This window comes from Schistocerca cancellata, chromosome 5 (genome assembly GCF_023864275.1).
Source record: "Schistocerca cancellata isolate TAMUIC-IGC-003103 chromosome 5, iqSchCanc2.1, whole genome shotgun sequence".
NCBI lineage: Eukaryota > Metazoa > Arthropoda > Insecta > Orthoptera > Acrididae > Schistocerca > Schistocerca cancellata.
This window is the reverse complement of record NC_064630.1, coordinates 435,625,611-435,647,247: the sequence shown is the minus strand read 5'-3', so window position 1 is coordinate 435,647,247 and position 21,637 is coordinate 435,625,611. Positions and strand designations below refer to the sequence as shown.

At 39.1% G+C, this 21,637-nt stretch overlaps 1 protein-coding gene across 2 annotated transcripts in view; it reads right to left on the bottom strand.

The window, feature by feature from the left end:
- Window positions 1-428: 428 nt before the first annotated feature.
- Window positions 429-21,637, bottom strand: part of LOC126188155 (polyisoprenoid diphosphate/phosphate phosphohydrolase PLPP6) — a 38,594-nt gene continuing 17,385 nt past the window's right edge. For both annotated transcript variants that reach the window (XM_049929666.1, XM_049929665.1), the window contains exons 3-4: window positions 8,744-8,843; window positions 429-2,059 (exon numbers count right to left, since the gene is read on the bottom strand). In XM_049929666.1, coding sequence (XP_049785623.1) covers window positions 1,656-2,059; window positions 8,744-8,843 — 504 coding nt within the window. In that variant the 3' untranslated portion in view covers window positions 429-1,655. The remainder of the gene's footprint in view (window positions 2,060-8,743; window positions 8,844-21,637) is intronic.

Here is a 21,637-nt window from a genome sequence, read left to right as displayed (position 1 = left end):
TTCAGGTGGTGAAATGTTTAGTGCTGAAAGTAAAAGACATGACACTATCCTAGGGTCTGACACTATTAGTTTTTTCCTCCAGGAGGAGAGAGGGTTATGTTGGGGAAGGTTGAAAGTGAAAGGCAAGTCACTCAGACCCCAGGATGAGAGGGGCCGCCCTGTACTGAGGACATGGGTAGAGTGTACATGTCATCTAAATACATTACTCACACATAGATCAGTTGCAATAAAAATTATTTGTTCTGAAAATCTGAATAGGGCATATGTAAAATTCTCTTTTTACTACTGATCATTTCATTTCTCTCTCTCTGTTGGAGCAGATGAAAAGACAAATTAAATTTTAAAAATCTTAAATTCGAGATGCTGTCATTTTAAGCAAATTTCTCCTCTGTAATTGATGAGCTCAGTGACCTTCTATCATAGGATAATAGCTGTAATTATTTATTAGGAACTGGTTTAAGCGTATTACACTGAAACATCACAGCACTTTCTTTTGAACATTTTTACATTGTTGCAAAAGTTCCACATTCTTTCATTTTAGTGACTACAGTACATAACAAAAGCATGTAACATTATCATTTCTGTTGTTCTGTGTAGTTAAACTATTGAAATACTTTGGTACTTGATTGCAAACCTGGTTTTCAAGTGTCAGTTTTGTAATGAGATGATTTTTACAGTCTTATATTGAATATATATACATGCATCAATTGACAAAACCTTCTTTACATCACACAATTAAAAAAATGCTATTTCTATCTACAAGAAGGCATGCCAATTGTAATTTGACAAAATATGCACGACCATTCATTTAATATATGAAACAATATCAAATTATATATTCAAGTTTTTGGAAGAATGAATTCTTTTCACCACACTTATACACACATACTTTGCTTTTATGACAAAGCAACTTCATAGTAAAATATCAACTCTGTCCAGGAAATCCTTGTTAGCTGTAGAAACTGAATTGGTACAAAGTGGACAGCACCTTACCATTAACTCTGAGAACTATATATTCCTTAATAATAAATGCAGTGCACCAACCCCCCCCCCCACTTTTTTATAGTTTTGCTAATTTTAGTTGCTTCTAACAAACAAAACATGGTTATTGTGAACCTCATGCTTCAAACAACAACTATGTTTTATCACTGTCTTGCTCAGTAGCTCCTACTTTTATAAACAATGAGCAGATGCTCCATTTTCTTGCTGTCAACACAGAATATATGAGGAGCAGCAGCTCCCATTTAACAATTATATGGCAGTGGTTGCAGTTTTTGGAGTAATTTAACCTAATGGATTCAAGTATTTGTACCAAGCCACCTCTCACGGAAAACCCCCATTAAAATAATGCATATAAAACAATTAGCGTGAACAAATTATTTAAAAGTATACTGTCCACCTTTACTTAAGCGATCAAATAAGAAAAGTTGAAGCTCTCTAAAACAAGAATATCTTAGCAATGCTCCTGATGTAATAAAAATTGATTTTCCATACAATTATTCAAATTATACCCTTTGTTTATTTCTGAAGTCAGTGTTGCTTATTACCTCTTCTTCTAATAACAGAATGAGCTAATAGTTTAGATGCTAAATTCAGGACTGCTCTCACTTACACTCACATACCCATGCTCATGGACAGAAATTAGTAGCACCTGGCTAGACATGGTAGCTGCCTCCATCTGTTCGCTCATCTGAAAGCCACGAGACTGCCCAAGTGGCAGACTCCTGTGACAACCAGACAATATTGTAAATGAACCAAGTCTCAAACACACCCAGCAGCACACCAGCTGTTACATCCAAAATGTGATGTCGCTGCAACAGCAACCTTGACAGGCAGACACTGCCTGCCCATGCTAGAATAGGTCCCTGGAAAAGAAAATGCACAGGCCACACCCACAGGAAGAAACACGCAACCATTGTAGCTCGGGATGCATGTCCAGATGGAAATGAAAACTTATCTGGTCCAACTACTCCAAACATGTCCGATTTATTGGCCACAGGACGTCTTCGGCGTGTCACAGCTTTTAACACAGCTACCAACACTATGTCCAACAGCAGTCCTACAAAAATAAACAACAAATTAGTGATAAACTAGGAAATAACTTTTCAAATCAGCATATTTGAACTACAGTACTTTCTCCCCAGACACACAGAGTAACAAAATGATACTGAGTCTTTTTATTCATGTCTAAAGCTGTACTGTCAAGACAGCATATCTGCTCAACATTGTCACTTTGAAATGATAAGTGATACATTCTATATGAAGAACTGTGCATGTGGTTATTTACAGAAACTGAATGCTTAATAGAGAAAATGTATCCCATCTAGGACCATCACAAGTAGAATGGCCAACTGTTTTGCCAAGCAACTATTTACTTGGGACTGTTGGAAACAATAGAGTATGATATTACTATGAATTGTGTTAATGTTGTCTGTCATTTATTTGTGAAAACTATACAATATTACTTTAGTTGTGATGTTGCCGCCAGCTAAGATGACAGTCATAAAGTCTGTTTAGTAAGACAATCTGCTACATGGGAATGATAAGTGATTGGAAATTTGAAGGCAGTTTATTTTGGCTCAAACTATATAAATTTCTAAAGCTCATCAAAACAAAATGGAATATGGTAATCTCCAGGGAACAACAAAACAACAGGGTGAGCTGCCCAGATGTTGGATGGAAGGGAAAGTAACCAAATCACGGGACAGGAAGACTAATTTAGAAATGGTATATGAAGCAGCCAAGGATTCACAATTGTACTGTACATAAGTCACTTCAATACGCAAAGAATGAAATATACAAAAAGACAGGACAATTGGGAGAAAAATATAGTGGGTCAACTGTTATCCTTAAGGCTGTCTGTCCTTGTTTATATATAGTTTTCAAGTGGTAAAAGTAGGTATGGAACATGTGGTACAACTACATCAAGATATACGACCACAGGCAAATTGTTACATCTGCATTACTTGCCCTTTTACTGGTCATGCAACAATATAACAGCAGAGACCTGTGTCTTCCTTCATCTCATTCTGAACATCTCTTCTGAACTTCAGTGACAGGCACTGGATTTAAAACAAAACTACTTGTTACACTTAACATTCATTAAAATAATTTTTGCCTTTGCTTTTTTCCATCTCTTTGACAGTCTTCTGATCCCCTCTTTCCTATTTGAAGTTCTGCACCAATTCTTCATTTTCCCTTGCATTTGTGTGGTTCCTTCCACTTTGTATACTTTTAGTTTTGCCCTCATCTGTGACCTATTAATTACCTATGGGTAACAAGCAAGCTTACTGCCAGTTCTGTGTATGACCAAGTTCTGGTATACAGTTTCAAGCCAAAGACCCATGTGATAGCAATGTCTAATATGTGTTATTTCCAGTTTCAACAATGAGACTAATGATGCCCAGTTTCCACCAACTTTAAACACAGTGCACTGTTATTCATAGGATGATGGAAGAGAATTGCTAGGTATCTGGGTACTGAGTTTTGCCATTACAATTTTTGCCCTCTGGGATAACAATGACACACTCTGATAGCAAAGTGCATTAAAGCACTCATTCCATGACACTAGGAGGTGCGCTGGTACCAGATCGAATTAGCCTTGAGGATTAATGATGGAGGCCAGTTTCCCGCCCAGTCTGGATGTTGCTTCTAGTAAGTTTTACATATCCATGCCTCAGAAACACGATGTGTAAACATTCTGAGAAAAGATGTTGTATTTGACCTTGCACATACACTACATGCAGACAGAAGGGGGTACACAGATTACTTCCACCCAGGGGAATAGTTGGCAGAAGCTTTAAAATGTCTATGGGAGTGGCAACCTAATGATGATAATAGCCTGTATGTGGGTATGGTTGATTTTCTGTGAACTGGCGAAATGCCATAGCAGTTCTGACCCAGCATTGGATGGATAAGCGCATCAGAAAGGAAGGAAGTGGTACCAACAATTCACATTATCATCTGAAAATATGAGAAGTGCTCTGTTATAAAATACTGTGGAGTTTCAGTTACACCATTCAGTGCAACATTGTTAAGCCTTAGTGACATTTAATATCTTGTTTACTGATACTTAATATGTTGTTTAAAGTGTTGTGTATGGGATTAGCATAATTCTGCTGTAGTAAAATACAGTATGAAGCAATGAAATAAAGTGTATTTTGCAAAACTGAAATGAACTGGTGCTCTCACTTTGATCAAAACACGAAGTCACATCTGATGACACACTTGCAAAACTTTATGTACTGGGCCCATGGGTGGGCATTCTTACACCATTGATTACAGTAATAGCAAATGGCATGCACAACCAGACCCAACTAATGACATGCCAAATGATACTGTGCTGTCAAAAATGTACAAAATGTAGCATGTAATAACAGTTGACCTCTGCTGCTGCAGATAAACTTAACTTCAATTATGCCACCAATAATAATTAGCTAATGGCCCAAATCTACAAATTAAAAGAGTACTATAACAGTAAGATATTTACAATAGAAGACACATTTTTTTATATGGTGTTTTACAAATTCTTTTCCTAAGATGCACAGATTTAGTCTTCTGGCCACTAGTATAGTTTGCTAATCACTGGATTCTGGCAACTACTGAGTATGATAAAATATCTACATGAATAGATTTTACCAAACAGAGAAAAAGTATGAGCAATGGACAGGGACATCATCCACCAACTCCACCTGCTGTACTTGTAATGACAAGTGCACATGGTCAAAATTATTGTGGTGCAAAGTTTTTCCAGTCAAAGACTACCAGAGATATCATTCACTGATGTTTTTCTGTACATTATGCTCATTAAATGTTAATAGTAAATATCTTGTTAAATGAGCCAACACACTATTTTTTCCTATTAATCCTAATGTCCCCCTATCATATCCCCTGTGGCCCTACAGAAATGCTATCCACATCCTCTGTGTACACCTACATGGTACTCTACACCACAGTCTCATCTGTCACCCTATCCTCTGCTCTTGTTAATTAAGCTACTCTGCCATGTCCCAGCCAATCACCACCACCACCACCACCACCACCACCACCACACCACACCACCACCACCACCACCACCACCACCACCAAATGAAGACAATGAACAAATGTACTGTTTAAGTAATCTGAAGTTTCATTGTCAACATGTAAAGCAACAGCTGGTATCCTTGACAACATTTGCTTCATCAGTAAAGCCTTAAACAACAAAAGTAATTCAGCTTTCATAAACAGTCCATATTACATTTGTCACTTTGCTCATTTACAAATGTCAAAAATCCACCACAGCTGCTATTTTAGGTGAATTTACAAAGCCAACAATGGTTTAATTTTACACAAACATCCTTAGGTGATAAAGGTGATGTCCTGCACCCAATGCATAATGCTGGCTGTGTTTATACGAAGTACAATCAACGAATTCACATTGTACTTTTATTCCAACCAGTATCTTTTAATGTTTCACTGGGCAATTATGCATATTAAATCATGGCAGTGGTACATTTCTGCCATTTTGTCACCTGAAGAGTTTCATATAGAATGAAATCAGCTGTGGAAGCACAACATGATCAAGATTATTTCAGCCATTTACATTTTATCATTGGCTTTCAGTGCTACTTTGATTTCATTTACACAATGATTTTGAAGAATGACAACCTTTGAACATATAATGGCACAAGTATAGTGTTAAAACAAAAACACATTCAACACTATTCATGCTTACATATTTCTTTTAAGCATTAATTGCACTGTATCACCTAAAATCCTTATTTAGGTAGTACAAATGTTTCATTTTTATAAGCACTTTCTATGCCCTAGTTGAAAAATCTATGGTAAACACGAAGTATATGACAGAGAAGTGGTGTAGGTGATACAAATAACAAAGTAAACATACAAAATTTAAGCTTCTTAAAATCAGAAATGAATGTTGTTGTACTGGTTATTTATTATGTGGATGATTTTCAAAAGGAAGTGAACTTTCAAATCGAAAACATTACCACAAATGTAATTATCAATCATACATATCAGCCCTTTTCCTAAAAACCACATTTAAGCGCTCCACACTGGAAAATATCTACATCTACATACATACTCCGCAATCCACCATACAGTGCATGGTGGAGGGTACCTCGTACCACAACTAGCATCTTCTCTCCCTGTTCCACTCCTAAACAGAATGAGGGAAAAATGACTGCCTATATGCCTCTGTACGAGCCCTAATCTCTCTTATCTTATCTTTGTGGTCTTTCCATGAAATGTAAGTTGGCGGCAGTAAAATTGTACTGCAATCAGCCTCAAATGCTGGTTCTCTAAATTTCCTCAGTAGCGATTCACAAAAACAACACTTCCTTTCCTCCAGAGATTCCCACCCGAGTTCCTGAAGCATTTCCGTAACACTCGCATGATGATCAAACCTACCAGTAACAAATATAGCAGCACGCCTCGGAATTGCTTCTATGTGCACCCTCAATCCGACCTGACAGGGATCCCAAATGCTCGAGCAGTACTCAAGAATAGGTCGTATTAGTGTTTTATAAGCGGTCTCCTTTACAGATGAACCACATTTTCCCAAAATTCTACCAATGAACCGAAGGCAACTATCCGCCTTCACCACAACTGCCATTACATGCTTGTCCCACTTCATATCGCTCTGCAATGTTACGCCCAAATATTTAATCGACGTGACTGTGTCAAGTGCTACACTACTAATGGAGTATTCAAACATTACAGGATTCTTTTTCCTATTCATCTGCATTAATTTACATTTATCTATATTTAGAGTTAGATGCCATTCTTTACACCAATCACAAATCCTGTCCAATTCATCTTGTATCATCCTACAGTCACTCAACGGCGACATCTTCCCGTACACCACAGCATCATCAGCAAACAACTGAAAAATATATTTTATAAAAGGAAAGTGTTATTATCCTGATGAGTCATTATCACTGGGAGTGAGAAGCATGGTCGTGACTGACATAGAAATGCTACTGCAACAGAGACTGAAGAACTGTTTATACATCTTACATCAAAACATGGCTGAGAATGGCTGAAAAATTGGTGTACCCTTCAGTTACTTTTGAATCACCAGTATACGGTGGGCAAAATAAAACTGGCCCAAAAAATATTTACAATAAGATTGACAAGGGATTGACCCTTGATGAACATCACAGAAAATGCTGGAACTGGCCACCATTGACATCAATACAATGCTTTGCTTGATTTATCAAACTACAAGAAATGTAGCAGCTCTTCCTGAAGGATAGCAGCAATAACATTTTCGATGTTCTTCTACAGCTCTTCCAGTGTGTGTGGAGTATTTGAGTAAACCTGACCCTTCAACTCACCATGTCTAAAAGTGACATGAAAAGAGATCAGATGATTGAGATGGCCAGGACCTTACACTACCTCTGCCGATTGTCCTCTCCTTCTTGGACAACTCATGCATTCATGACAAGATTGTCAGGGTGCACACACAGAGATAGTGTGTGTGTGTGTGTGTGTGTGTGTGTGTGTGTGTTATGCACACATGCACGCTGTTGCTCCATTTTGCTGAAAATGTCCATACAGCTGTTCGTCTTCTCTGAATTGATCTACAACTGGTTTAAACAGTTTCTGTGCATACAGGTTAGCGTTCACAGTTTGGTGGAAGAATCATGCCATAATGTGGACAATAGATATTGTGCACCAAACACAAATCTTAAGATTATGCAATGGCTCTTCAGAGTACTAATGGGTATTCTCTGATGCACGATGGCGCATGTTCATGTTCATTGAGTCTACATACCCTAACAAACTGAACCAAGGCTCCTCTGAAGAAAAAAAAAACTGAGTCCCAGACAAGCACAACAAAAAGACTGTTATACATTTAAGCTTTCAGACAAAAGACCTCCTTCTAAAGTAGGAAACACACATACACACACATGCACACTGTCTCTAGTTGCTGAGCCCTCAGCAGTCACAGACAGTGGTCATGCAAGTGAGAGTTGTGCTTGTGTGAATGCCTTCTAGTTGAAAGCTAACATGTATAAGTCTTTTTGTTGTTCACGTCTGTGATATAATGTCTCCTCTACAAAGTGAAGAGCTATTTATCCTTTTCCTATACTGTCATTATACCAGCAATAAATTTTATAATATGTTATTGATCATGTCTTTACACAGAGAAAACGTTTGTTTTTTGCGTAACTGCTTGCTAGTCTCTCTGAGAATATCTCAATGAATATCATCACTAAACTGATTAACATATTTAATCAGATAATCTTCATAGTTGAACATATTATTTAGAAGGGGAAGCTTGGAAGGACTGACAGTAATAAAGCAGATATACCTACTTCATACAAATGGAGAGCATTTTCCACACAGTCTTATGATGAACACTCACAATTTTCACTCTCCAAAGATGGTACAATGTTCATCACTTCATAAACCACTAAATTCAAAATTAACCTCTTCCTCACTATCCATTCTTGAACACACTATGTAACCAACATACAAGACTGAGAAACTACTTTTTACTGTTGACTTCCAACGGGTGACGATTAGTAGCCACAATTGGAACATAGCAGACAAGCTAGTGAAGTACAAACATGGTTTCTTGCCTAAATTCTCATCTAAAAGCATTTAATAAATAGAGTTTTAGTTTTAAGGCGTCTTGTTACATGAGTGACACTGTGATATTAAATCTTGGTTAAATAAGAAACTTGAGGTAACTCATGACATTATGATAAAAACTTAAAATTCAACAACATACCAATGAGAAAGTTCATCTGCATTTGGTAGAGTGATGGGTGATCCCACAGCCAAATAAAGGCTAGCCATGCTGCTATCCATGGTACACCGTGGCATGATACCTGCAAATCATATATACCATATATCTTCTGTAGTTGACAGGGAATGTGAAATGTATGATCTTCTGACGTCAGTACAAAATGTGAAAAAAGAGGCACAAAGCTGTGACCTTTTTGTGTATGTTCTCTTCCTCACTAGTTAGTTATAATAGTAGCTTACATGTAATCACTGCATGCCTGCATATTTAGAACCACATATACTCAATATGAAACTGAAATATAACAACAAATAATATAAAATTGTGGGTCTTACTTGTAAGGAAAGAAGCAACTCCAATGACATCATCAAACAAAAATCTTTAAATCAGCTGACTAATTTTTGAACTAACACAAAAAGAAACACGGGGAAAGATAGGGGCCAACTATGACTCAGTAGGTCATAGAAGTTACTCAAAAATTTGCTGAATGTAATGTAAATACAACAGAGGAATCTTAAAAAATTTCTTGTCAAGGGTGTCACAAAAATTTGTTGTATTTACTTTGTAACTAGCATGTGAAGAGTTATTTCTGCTTTTCACAAATTTATTCCTTTTGTTTCAATTGCTGCTCATTGTATACTTCACTAAAGATGTGAGTAGTTTTAGTATCACTGATATGTCCCAGACTATATAAAGTAAGACACTCCTGAATCATCTTTCCAATATCTAATCACTGAAGTAAATTTTGTAGTACCTCCTGTAATCAAATAATTCAGCTTCAATTTCTTTACAACATTTCAGATACAGTCTATAACATAAAAAATGATGCTTTAAATACTGGAGGTCTGGGTAGTATAAGGAATTACTGTTTTACTTGAGTATGCTACAAATCATGTCCAGAGCTGATTTTAAAGTACATGCTGGTCATAAGCTCTGTCACTAAAGTCAACATTTTTCCAAATTTATTCAACACATGCTAACCAGTGAAGATACAAGATCAGTTACAAAAGCTTTCCACCTGACTGATTTCTTGTAACAACTGAATTCCTGAACACCATCATCGTGTGATTTTACTTTGTGTGGCATTAAACGTGTTGGTCTGCATGCTAGACCTTGAACTGAACCATGTCCTTGCCTTCTGCATGTGGTACTCTTGCCAAATGAGCCACACTGACATGACTCACGACCTTCTTCCAAAGCTTCCATTCCTACTTTGAAAAACTTGCACAAGCCCCCAGTATATTTTGATAAACAGGAAGTGCAGAGTGAAATGATTTTCTGGTGAGATGTCTTACAAGGAGCGTCCCAGACCCTGTGAATAATCAATTTAGTCACGTTTCTGCCTACTGATTGGAGTTTGCTTGACAGTAACTTCACTTAAAGGGCTTAGGTTCCTACACTTTCATTTTTGAAAGAAAAAAAAAATGTTTCAGAACATGTAAAATCACTAGAACACCCAGGAAAATATGCACTGCAAATACTGAGCAAACATCAGAAGTGCTCTGCCCTAGAGTGATGGGGAGGAGGTGGTGGGAGGATGACACTCATTGCACTCTGAAGTACAGTATTAACAGTGTTACACATTTTTAGTCAGCACTACTACACTTTCTTAAAAACTAGTGCCGAAAGAATTTCTGCTAGCAGATCCAACATTTCAGTGTTACAAAAATTATAGGCTGATAGAAATGTGTAATAACACATACTTTGAGGTTTCAAAATCCAGTAAATTTCAAAATACTTTTTACAAGTTGTATCTCCAACATGTTTTGAAACCTGATGTCAGAGACTTACTAGTGTACTCGTGGGGAGAGCATACTACCATAGCTTAGTTATGAATTTGCAACACTGTCACACACTTCTTGAAATTCACTGAGAACAGCATCATCAAGCTGATGCAATAAATATCTATACCCTCATAAATTATCTGTTGTCAGCCTGTCCTCCTGTTATAAATGTGTGCACTTCCCAGAGCAGAGAGGGCAAACTGAAATCTTTCCTTCTCAGTATGGCATGATTGTATAATTTTCAAAGCTTTCTGTGAAGCATTCTACCACACTGCTACTTTATGTAGGTGGTTGATGAAAAGATCTAGTTAATATTTTAGGATTGGTTTTGATGATCATCTTCACACAGATTATCTTAGTTATTATGGATTTTCCTTATGGCAACAAACATGCTGCTACAATTGGTGGTCAAGCAATCCTTGTAGCATTTATTCCATTCAGAATTTATTATTTTGCTGTTATTTATGTACAGATTTAAAAAAAGCTTTCTGTACCAAGTCTCCTGTGTACACTGTCACCATTAACAAGTAAGGGGAATTTTGAGATCTTACTCTGAACATTTCTGCCATTAATTACAGTAGCTTTAAATTTCTGTTTGTAACCCTCCATAATACAGGGTGATATTCTGAAAGGACTTAACAATTTCATTTATGCACAGAATTTTACTGAGATGACACAGACGTATGATTAAGGTGCCATCTTGTAGCGAAATTTCATTCACCTGCAATCGTAGTACTGAATTTTGCCATTAGGAATGACAAAGTTGAAAATCAAAATTGCAGACTTCGCGTGACCTTGACATGCTAACTGTGTTGAATGAAAGAAACATCAGCAACAACAAGGGTTCTTGGAGCTCCTCAATCAACTTTCTGGATGTCTCGAGAGTGTCACAAAAAAGTTACAGCTGAGACCATACAAATTGGCACTGCAGAAGTGACACTGGATATTCTGAATAAAGTGTGGCAAGAAACTGACTTCAGATGGAACATTTGCTGTATGACCAATGTCAGTCATATCCAACTAAAGTGAAAGTTGAAGTGAAAGTAATTGCATGGGACAAAATCTTTCAGTAATTTGCTGTGGCACCTCAACTACCTGTATATGTCTTTCTCAATAAAATTTTGTATGTAAATAAAGTTGTAAAGTCCTTTTAGAACCACCCTATATTTACAGTGGAAATGCTCATGTCTCTAAGATGTACAACACCTATCTGCACTTCCAGTAAACAAACCCTCATGTGCATGGCACACATACTCCACTATCACAGTAGCTCCTGCTGGAGTGTAGTATGCATTCTGACATAGTGGAAGAGTGCCCTACAATTCTTAATTTGATAATACAGGTCAAGAAATCTACACAGATTTGATAGAACTTCAGAGCTAAACTGCCCAACTGGAGAGTGTCATTGTCAGTTCTGAGGCCTAGGCTACAAATTATTTTGAATTGTGCTTTCACCCCATAAGTGAAGTTAGCAATCTGCACAACTTCAGTCAAAAGAAAAAAACACCTGAGAAGGTCCTCAGCTGCAACAAATGTGACTGGCAGTTTATATCGGAGCTTATTCCAAAGTTCAGGTGAGAACTCCAGCAAGAACGTTTTTTAGTTTTGTAGTCTTCAGTCCAAAGACTGATATGATGCAGCCTTCCATGCTAATCTATCCTGTGTAATGATAATTAAATGGACACCCTAGCTGCAAGCAGGCGTTGATATACTTCATTGGGGACATGTTGAAAATGTGTGCCCCGACCGGGATTCGAACCCGGGGCACACATTTTCAACATGTCTCCAATGAAGTATATCAACGCCTGCTTGCAGCTAGGGTGTCCATTTAATTATCATTTCATTTCTAGCAAAGCTGCATGGTCATTGACGGTAACTGTTCTTTCGGGAACAGATACTACCGTCATATATAGTATCCTGTGTAACCCTCTTCATCCTGCTTACTGAATTAATGCCTAGGTCTTTCTCTACCAAGTCTATATTGAACTTCTGATTCTTCAGTTTCTCCCAGTATATTTCTTGCTTGGAACAGTCCACAGGTGTACTGCTGGTCCATAGTGTCCAATGGGCACAATATTTCGGCAATCAGGCATGTCGCCATCATCAGGTGCGCTGACAAACTGAGCTCCTGAGGGCGGGCGGCCATCTTAAATCCCCTCCCCCTGCGAGGCGTTCTCTTCGTGGTCCGCACCCGTGGCCACGCCTCGGCAGTCGCTGAGAAACTGGCGTCGGTGTCTGGTATGTTGGTAGTCCATTTCGTGATTTTTGGATGAACAGTGTTCTGTGGCCGCTGACTTGTTGGGGTATCTAAGTCAAGTGTGCCTCTGGTGTTCTTGACAACGATCTTTGATGGTGCGCATTGTTTGTCCAATATAAGTCTTCCCACACTGACACGGAATCTGGTATATGCTGGCCTTCTGCAAACTGACATCGTCTGACACTTCCTAATAATGCTTGTGTTTTATTGGGCAGGCAAAAGACAGTTCCTATTTGGTGTTTCCTGAATATTTGCCCTATTTTTCCCAATAGTGCACCAGTATATGGTATATAGGCAGTGGCTATCTCTTCATCCTTGACTACTTCCGTCTCCACACACTGTACTGTAAAGGTGGGGCGGAGAGTGCGTCTAATCTGCCGTTCCGAGTTTTGGCTGAATACAGTTTTGAGGTGTTCCAGCTCATGGGGCAGACACTCTGTGTCAGAGATGGTGTGCACACTGTGCACCAATGTTTTTAGCACCCTATTCCTCTGCAAAGGGTGGTGGCAGCTATCCGCATGCAAATACAGGTCAGTGTGCGTTTTCTTCCTGTATACCCCATGGTCCATGGTGCCATCCACTCTTCTTTTGACCATGACGTCCAGGAATGGTAATTTTCCTTCTGCTTCGGTCTCCATAGTGAATTTGATGTTCGGATGTATGGAGTTCAATGTGTAAGGAAGTCTAGGAGCTCGTCCATTCCATGTGGCCAGATCACGAATGTGTCATCCACATAAGAGAGAAAACAAGTATGTTTCCATTTGGATGACGCCAAAGCTTCTTCCTCGAAGAAACTCCATATAGAAATTCGCGACCACAGGCGAGAGTGGGCTCCCCACTGCGACTCCTTCTGTTTGTTTATAGTATTCTCCATTGAAGAGGAAATATGTGGAGGTCAGAACATGCCTGAAAAGGTCAGTCGTCTTCTCGTCAATTCCTGAGCAATAAGCTCCACTGACTCTTGAAGAGACACCCTGGCGAATAATGAAACAATGTCAAAACTCACCAGGATATCAGAGTCTTTCAGCTTGAAGTTGTCCAGACATTTTACGAAATCCACAGAATTACAAACGTGATGAGGGCATTTACCCACATAAGGGCTTAGTAATTCTGCCAGGTATTTGGCCAGCAAATATGTAGGTGCCCTAATGTTGCTGAAAATGGGGCGTAACAGTACCCCTTCTTTGTGGACTTTAGGGAGTCCATAAAGTCTTGGTGGTACAGGTCCTTGAGGCGTCAATTTCTTGGCAACACCCTCTGGTAAATCCATGTCTTTGAGAAGCGCCCTAGTCTTGTTCTCCACCATCTTTGTGGGGTCAGAGTTGATCTTCCTGTAAGATTTGCCATTTAGCACGCTCTGCATCTTCTCAGTGTAGTCCGTATGGGAACTAACAATTGTAGCATTGCCTTTGTCAGCTGGTAAGACAACAATCTCAGGGCTCAAATGTCTGCCCTCTCTCTGCTGGTAATATTCGACTTGATTGGTTTAGTTCTCGTCAGAGCACAGCAGGTTTCCTGGCATACTGCTTCAGGTGGTAGTTGTGCAGCAACCTATTCAACTACACTGATAATGTCCGCTACCGGTGTGACCTAGGTGTGGGAGCAAAATTAAGTCCCTTCTCCAGAGGGGATTTAAGACGGCTGCCCGCCCTCAGGAGCACAGTTCATCTGCGCACCTGACGATGGCAATATGTCTGATTGCTGAAATATTGTGCCCATTGGACACTATGGACCGGCAGTACACCTGTGGACTGTTCGAGTACATTGGACTTATTTCCCAACCTAACTTATTTCCCTAAGAGGAGGGGGGGGGGTGGGGGGTAGGGGGGGGGGTGTGGGGGGATGGGGGGCAAGGGGCTCCAAATTACAAATTTTTTGATTATCATTATCTTTACAAGCCGACAACATTTTACATTTCTATTACATGCACATTCCGAATAAAAGTTGATAAAAATTCCTTTAAATCAGTGTGTCTCGAGCAATTAATTTGTCGCATGTGAAAATCAAATCAGGTTTTTTTATGTTATTCTTGATCTGTTACCTGATAAGTGAATGGTGGAAACTGGCATGTCCAAATATGCCCTAAAATATTTTTCACTGCAAAATAAAATTACGGATATACACTGTCGGAGTTTAATTGTTAAAACACACTGAAAAGATCTTTTTTAGACATTGTCCAACTTTTGCTATATGCAGAACTACTACTAACATACAGGTAGGTCTCTACAGCCTTTCCTTGCTAATGGTAATGACAATTTGAGTAGGATGTACAGCAGGCCTTACTGCAGGGGTAAACAGATAATATTTCAAATGGTTCAAATGGCTCTGAGCACTATGGAACTTAACATCTGAGGTCATCAGTCCCCTAGACTTAGTACTACTTAAACCTAACTAACCTAAGGACATCACACACATCCATGCCCAAGGCAGGATTTGAACCTGTGATCGTAACAGCCGCACGGTTTTGGACTGAAGCACCTAGAACCGCTCGGCCACAGCGCCCGGCAGATAATATTTCACTTCTTAAGATTTTGTTATAATGCACATATGTATGTATTTTTATAATAATTCCTTTCAAGAACATGTATGTGTTTGGTTAATCTTTCCTCTTAAGAATAATTTACGAGTCTAAAATAATGCCCAGGATTGTGCGCAGAAAACTATTATCAATACACAGTTTTAGAATTAATCTAGCTCATCTAGAAAGTCAGCATTCACTAAAAATGCAACCTCAAATTGATAGATAGTATTTAAAAAAATGCAGTTACATACTTGATGGTACTTATAAGTGAAACTTGAAATGATATAGCCAATATATAAAAACACCACTGTATGAAAATAAGCAGTTGCAATCTCTGCAAACATTGTATTTAAAGGGGCAGCTATAGAATTGTAATAAAAACTATGTACGAGCTATGTCAGTATCATTATTGTAAGTGTTGTAGGGAATAGCTAATGAGGACTCAACCATTTCATGGTATTTTTGTTCCATACAATTCAAGGAAGAATATGAACAAATTACTGAAAATAGTGGCAGCTGACATTTTGTGACAGGTGTGTGCAACATACACGATACTCTGAACATATGAAACTGAACAGGTAAGGACAGGTAAGGCAATTCGGCAATTCTGCTTACAAGGAAGCACTCCAGCAAAGAGAAGACAGGTAGTGTTTGCTAAATGTATTGTCATATTTCAACTAAAATCAAGATCAAATTCCAAAGCAGAGTCGTCAATGAAGTAAAACACTTACAAGGAGAAGTCCAAAGTGGTGGGATCATCTCTTGGGAACCATCTATATTGTGATGTATGTTAAGGTCCCAGGTATCTCACCTGTAGCCATTCACACAGCCATTCACTCCTCGTTGGGCTCTCTTTTATGAGTAATTAAAAAAAAAGGAAGGAATTTCCCATGGTCCTCTACAGCTTTAAAAAAGAAATGCTATACAGACTGGATATGTGGCGTAACGGTTAAGGTGCAGTCCTTACACGCAAAACGTTGCAGATTTGAATCTTGTCACGTGTTTTGAAACTTTTTATTTTTAAATCTTTAATGAAATGTCTTTGATCATTATTTTGATTTGCCTGATTGGTTTAAATATAATTTCTTAAATTTATATTCCTCTGTCACATCATTTTAATCACTTGACAACTTTTTCAATTGCTCTCATTCTTTCTCCAATCATTCTTTCGCCACTTGGAATCCTTATTTATGTGATTTTATCTATTTTTATGTATTAACTTTGATTTAATTTCTTCTGTTTTATCATCCCATTTTTGTATATGTTATTGCATTTATTATTTCTCTTCTCATTTTGCTTGAATTTTGTTTTACTATAATCCCTTCTGTCGTTTAAATCTTCATCTGTATTATTTTCTCCATACTACAATAAGAATTTATGTTTTAAAACTACATCTTTTAACAAAAAATACATTTTAGACAGTAGTGCACAGTCAATATAAATAAGTTATTTTGTATTTTTTTTAACCAACAGATTGGCATTTTCAAACATTTAAATAAATGGGGCACAAAAATAATTCACATGCACAAGTGGAAAAAAAATGGTAGGACGAAATAAAAAAGAACACTTGGAAAAGTTAACACAATGTTTAAAATGATGTGAAAAATACATTTACAAGTCAATTAATTGAAAAAAAGTAATAATCAAAGTCATTCCGATAAAGTTCTGAAAATGAAAAATTTCAAAGCACCTGACAATATTTGAAACCACAACCTTTTGCAAGTACCTTAACCATTATGCTATGCACCTAGTTAACACACTTTTTTCAAAAAGACGTAGTGTTATAAAAAATACCTGAACTTTTGTTCATCAATTTCTTGCAAACAAGGTCTCACTGGGGAATATCTGGGATCTTAATCTACAGCACTGTATAAGGGGGTGTTGCCTTGGTAGCACTGATAGCAAGTTTATAATAAACACCAATGTAAAGCCAGAACAGAAATGAACACCTGGCCAGATAGTGCTGCTAGTTACACAAGCACAGAAAACTTCAGAATATACAAAAAAAAAAAAAAAAAAAAAATACAAACATAAGACATTTCGAGAACCTTCCAGAAATGATAAATACTAAATAACAATTTCTGGTGGCCAGGCTTGAACTGGCAACCTGCCACCCAAGAATGTTAACCACCATGCCACACTGCATGCACCACAACTCACGGCATTGCTCCCTCTTCTATAGCAACAGCAACCTGCTGTTTCAGGAGTTTTAAGTGGATCCGACAAGAGATGGTCCTCTCTATGGTCATGTTGTCACCTTCCCTTCACTATGATGAGCATTGGAGGTAAACCCTTTTGTCATAGTTCAGTGACTGTCAAGTGTGTCTTTTTCCTAGAACAAGAAACTCTTGTCAATTTATACTTCAGGACCACAGCGAGGCCTCACAGGGAGTACATGGATAACATCTCTGCACTTTTCTCTTCTTGATGAAGTTTCACAGTCCTCGACTTCATATATGACATCCAACAAGTGATGAACAATAGGATATGGACCAAAGTAATGCTTTAGTAATGTTTCCGAGAACACCATCCACACAGGTGTAAAAATCCTTACCAAGTTTCCCAGAATGTATCTAACTGGCTGGTGCATGGCATTATAACGCTCTTGTTCCTTCTTCTGAGCATCCAGCATCTGTACGTGAGCAGCTGTCTTGTTTCTTTCATCCTGATGATAAGATGTTTCATGTAGTCATTCTGAGTGCCATCTGGTTGAAATGGGAACATTGTATCAATTGTCATTTTTGGCTGGTGATCGTGGAGCGGAAAGAATGGTACGGAGCCTGTTGTGTCATGGTTCACTGTGTTATAAGCAAATATCACAACCGGCCGTATTTTATCCCAATCTCTCTCTTCAACATCAACGTACATCATGAGCATATCATCTAACATCTTGTTAAGTAATCTGTGGGTGGTAGGCAGTTGTCATACTGTGGATGATGTCACAGTGTGAAATTTCCTCCAGTACTTGTCTGGACTGGAAAATTTTTCCATGGTCACAGATCACATGGTGTGCTCCACACTTCAAAATAATAACTTTTACAAAAAACACACTTAGCAATTTATGCAGCTTGTCAGTCGGCACAGCTGTGGTGACAATGTAGCTTGTGAGGTAGTCCGTGTACACAACTATTCATCAATTCCCATTTCTCAACTTCATGAACCTTCCCATGAGGTAAATTACAGTTCAGTAGAATGGCGATACTGCTGGCAGAATGAGTACCAGATGCTCCGAAATAATTACAGCATGTGTTTCCATTGCTGATATTCCTTACAATTGCTACATAGGATCTAATGAGTCGAAGATCTGATGTCTGATTCTGCTGGAGTCTTCACTAATTCCAGGTGACTAGGTGTTGGGACATTGTGGAAAGACATCAGAGGATTCCTTGAAAGGCAGTTGGCATACTTGTGCTTGCATTTCCTTCTGTATACCATTGTACATTGTACTCCTGAAGCCTAGTGCACCCCCTCACCAGACAACTCTAGGGATCCTGTAGGCTAGTCTGTCGCTTAGAGAATGATGGTTCATTACAACTGAACGGTTTGCCCAATAAATATGGCTGAAAACTGTCAAGGGCCCAAATAACTGTAATGCTCTCACTCCCAGGTTGTAGGGCATGTCATTTCACAGAGTACTCTGGAAGCATAAGCTGTCAGCTTTTGTGCATCTTCTGAACTTGTACTAGAACTACATCTATACCATAACTGCTAGTGTTGGTGTGAAGCACTGTGTGTGCATTATCATCATACAATGCTAGGACTTGAGAAGACATTACTGCCGCCTTAAGGATAAGGAGAGATCTTTATTGCACCTTGTTCCAGGAAAATTTGGCATCTCCCTGCGGCTGTTCTTGTAAGGGATATGCCTTGGTACAAAAGTCCTTTACGAATCGCAATGGTACAAGCACATTCCGAGAAATCTTTTAACATCACGAATGTGTCGAGGAGTCAGAAAATCTGATTACTCTTATTTCTTCTGAATCAGGATAGCCTCTATCCACCATTCACTCCATGCTCCACGGTCTTAATTTCTTGGACAGCAGAAAGACACTTTCTAATTCAGGCAGAGGCCTGCAGTCTGAACACACTTCAACATGGTTATCAGGTGGCTTCAAAGTTCTTCAAATGTCTTAAAAAAATGTCAATGTCATCCAGATAGTGAAGACACATCGCCCGCTTAAGGTGTTGAAGCAGGACCATTTGTTTGAAGACAGCTGGATCGATACACAGTCCAAATGGCATAACTTCGAACTCAGACACTATCAAGTGTTATGAAGGCAGTCTTTTTCATTTCAGCCTCGTCAACCTTGATTTGCCTGCGGCCTGTCTGCATATCCATAGCAGAGAAATACTTTACTCCTTTCAATCAGCCTAGGGTGTCATCAATTTGCAGCAATGGGTAAACTTTTTTGCGATTTTGTACAGTCATCGGTAGTCAATGCAGAAACGCCAAAGTCCTTCTTCTTCCTCTTCTTCACAAAGAACTCAGGAGAGGATGCAGGTCTCTCTGAGGGTTCAATGATGCGATCTTGCAGCACTTTTCCTGCTTCCTCCTGGATTATCCGTCATTCAGCCCGTGATACCCTACAGCAGCACTGGATAATTGATGGATGAACCTCAGTGTGGATATGGTGATTTAGCATGGGCCACTTGGTCTGTTGTCTCTACAATTCAGAGCTGAAAACACTTTAAAATTAGCGTAAAACAGCTACCAATCACGAAGTTGTTCCTTGGTCAGGTCAGAACCTATTAGTTTAATAGAACCTTTGTCCCCTGCATCGTCTGTGGTGGCAGCAGAGCACGACTGTTAATGTTCTAAGCTGCCCTCCCTGGACTGATCTGGCTGACCTGACGCACTTACTTTTAGGGATGAGTTGTGGCTGCTCATGTCTATTAGGGAACCAAAGTTGTCCTTGGCCACCTTGAAAGCTCATGACTGTACTGGCATGCAGATTTCTTTTGTGAGCCTTAGTACTTTTTTTGCAGCTGACAAAAGCTTCATGGTTTACCCGAGCACCTTGACTGATGACAAATTATTCTTGTTGATAACAGTGGAATAACAATCTTCAATGGCAAATACACTGAACAGCCAAAGAAACTGGTATACACAGGCGTATTCAAATACAGGTATGCAAACAGACAGAATACGGTACTGCGATCGGCAACGGCTATATAAGACAAGTGTCTGGTGCAGTTGTTACATTGGTTGCTGCTGCTACAATGGGAGGTTATCATGATTTAAGTGAGTTTGAATGTGGTGTTATAGTTGACACACGAGCGATGGGACATAGCATCTCCGAGGTAGCGATGAAGTGGGGATTTTCCCGTACAACCATTTCACGAGTGTACCGTGAATATCAGGAATCCCATAAAACATCAAATCTCCAACATTGCTGTGGCTGGAAAAAGATCCTGCATGATCAAGGCCAATGATGACTGAAGAGAATCATTCAACATGACAGAAGTGCAACCCTTCCGCAAATTGCTGCAGATTTCAATGATGGGCCATCAACAAGTGTCAGCACGTGAACCATTCAACAAAACATCATCAATAGGTACTTTTGGAGCTGAAGGACCACTTGTGTACTCTTGACGAGTGCGCAACAAAACGCTTTACGCCTCGCCTGGGCTTGTCAACACCAACATTGGACTGTTGATGACTAGAAACATGTTGCCTGGTCGGACGAGTCTCGTTTCAAATTGTATCAAGGGGATTGACATGTACGGGTATGGAGACAACCTCATGAATCTGTGGACCCTGCACATCAGCAGGGGACTGTTCAAGCTGGTGGAGGCTCTGTAATGGTGTAGGGAGTGTGCAGTTGGAGTGATTTGGGACCTCTGATATGTCAAAGTACAACTCTGACAGGCAACGTGCACGTAAGCATCCTGTCTGATCACCTGTATCCATCCATGTCTATTATGCATTCTGCCGGACTTGGGCAATTCCAGTGGGACAATGAGACACTCCACATGTCCAGAAAGGCTACAGAGTAGCTCCAGCAACAATCTTCTAAGTTTAAACATTTCCGCTGGCTACCAAACTGCCCAGACTGAACTTTATTGAGCATATTTGGGATGCCTTACAACATGCTGTTCAGAAGAGATCTCCATCCCCTTTTACTCTTACATATTTATGGAAGTGCTGCAGGATTCATGGTGTCAGTTCCCTCCAGCACTATTTCAGACATTAGTCGAGTCCAAGCCATGCCGTATTGCGGCACTTCTGCATGCTTGTGGAGACCCTACATGATATTAGGCAGGTGTACCAGTTTCTTTGGCTGTTCCGTGTAGCTGCCCACAGCAATCATTGTCGT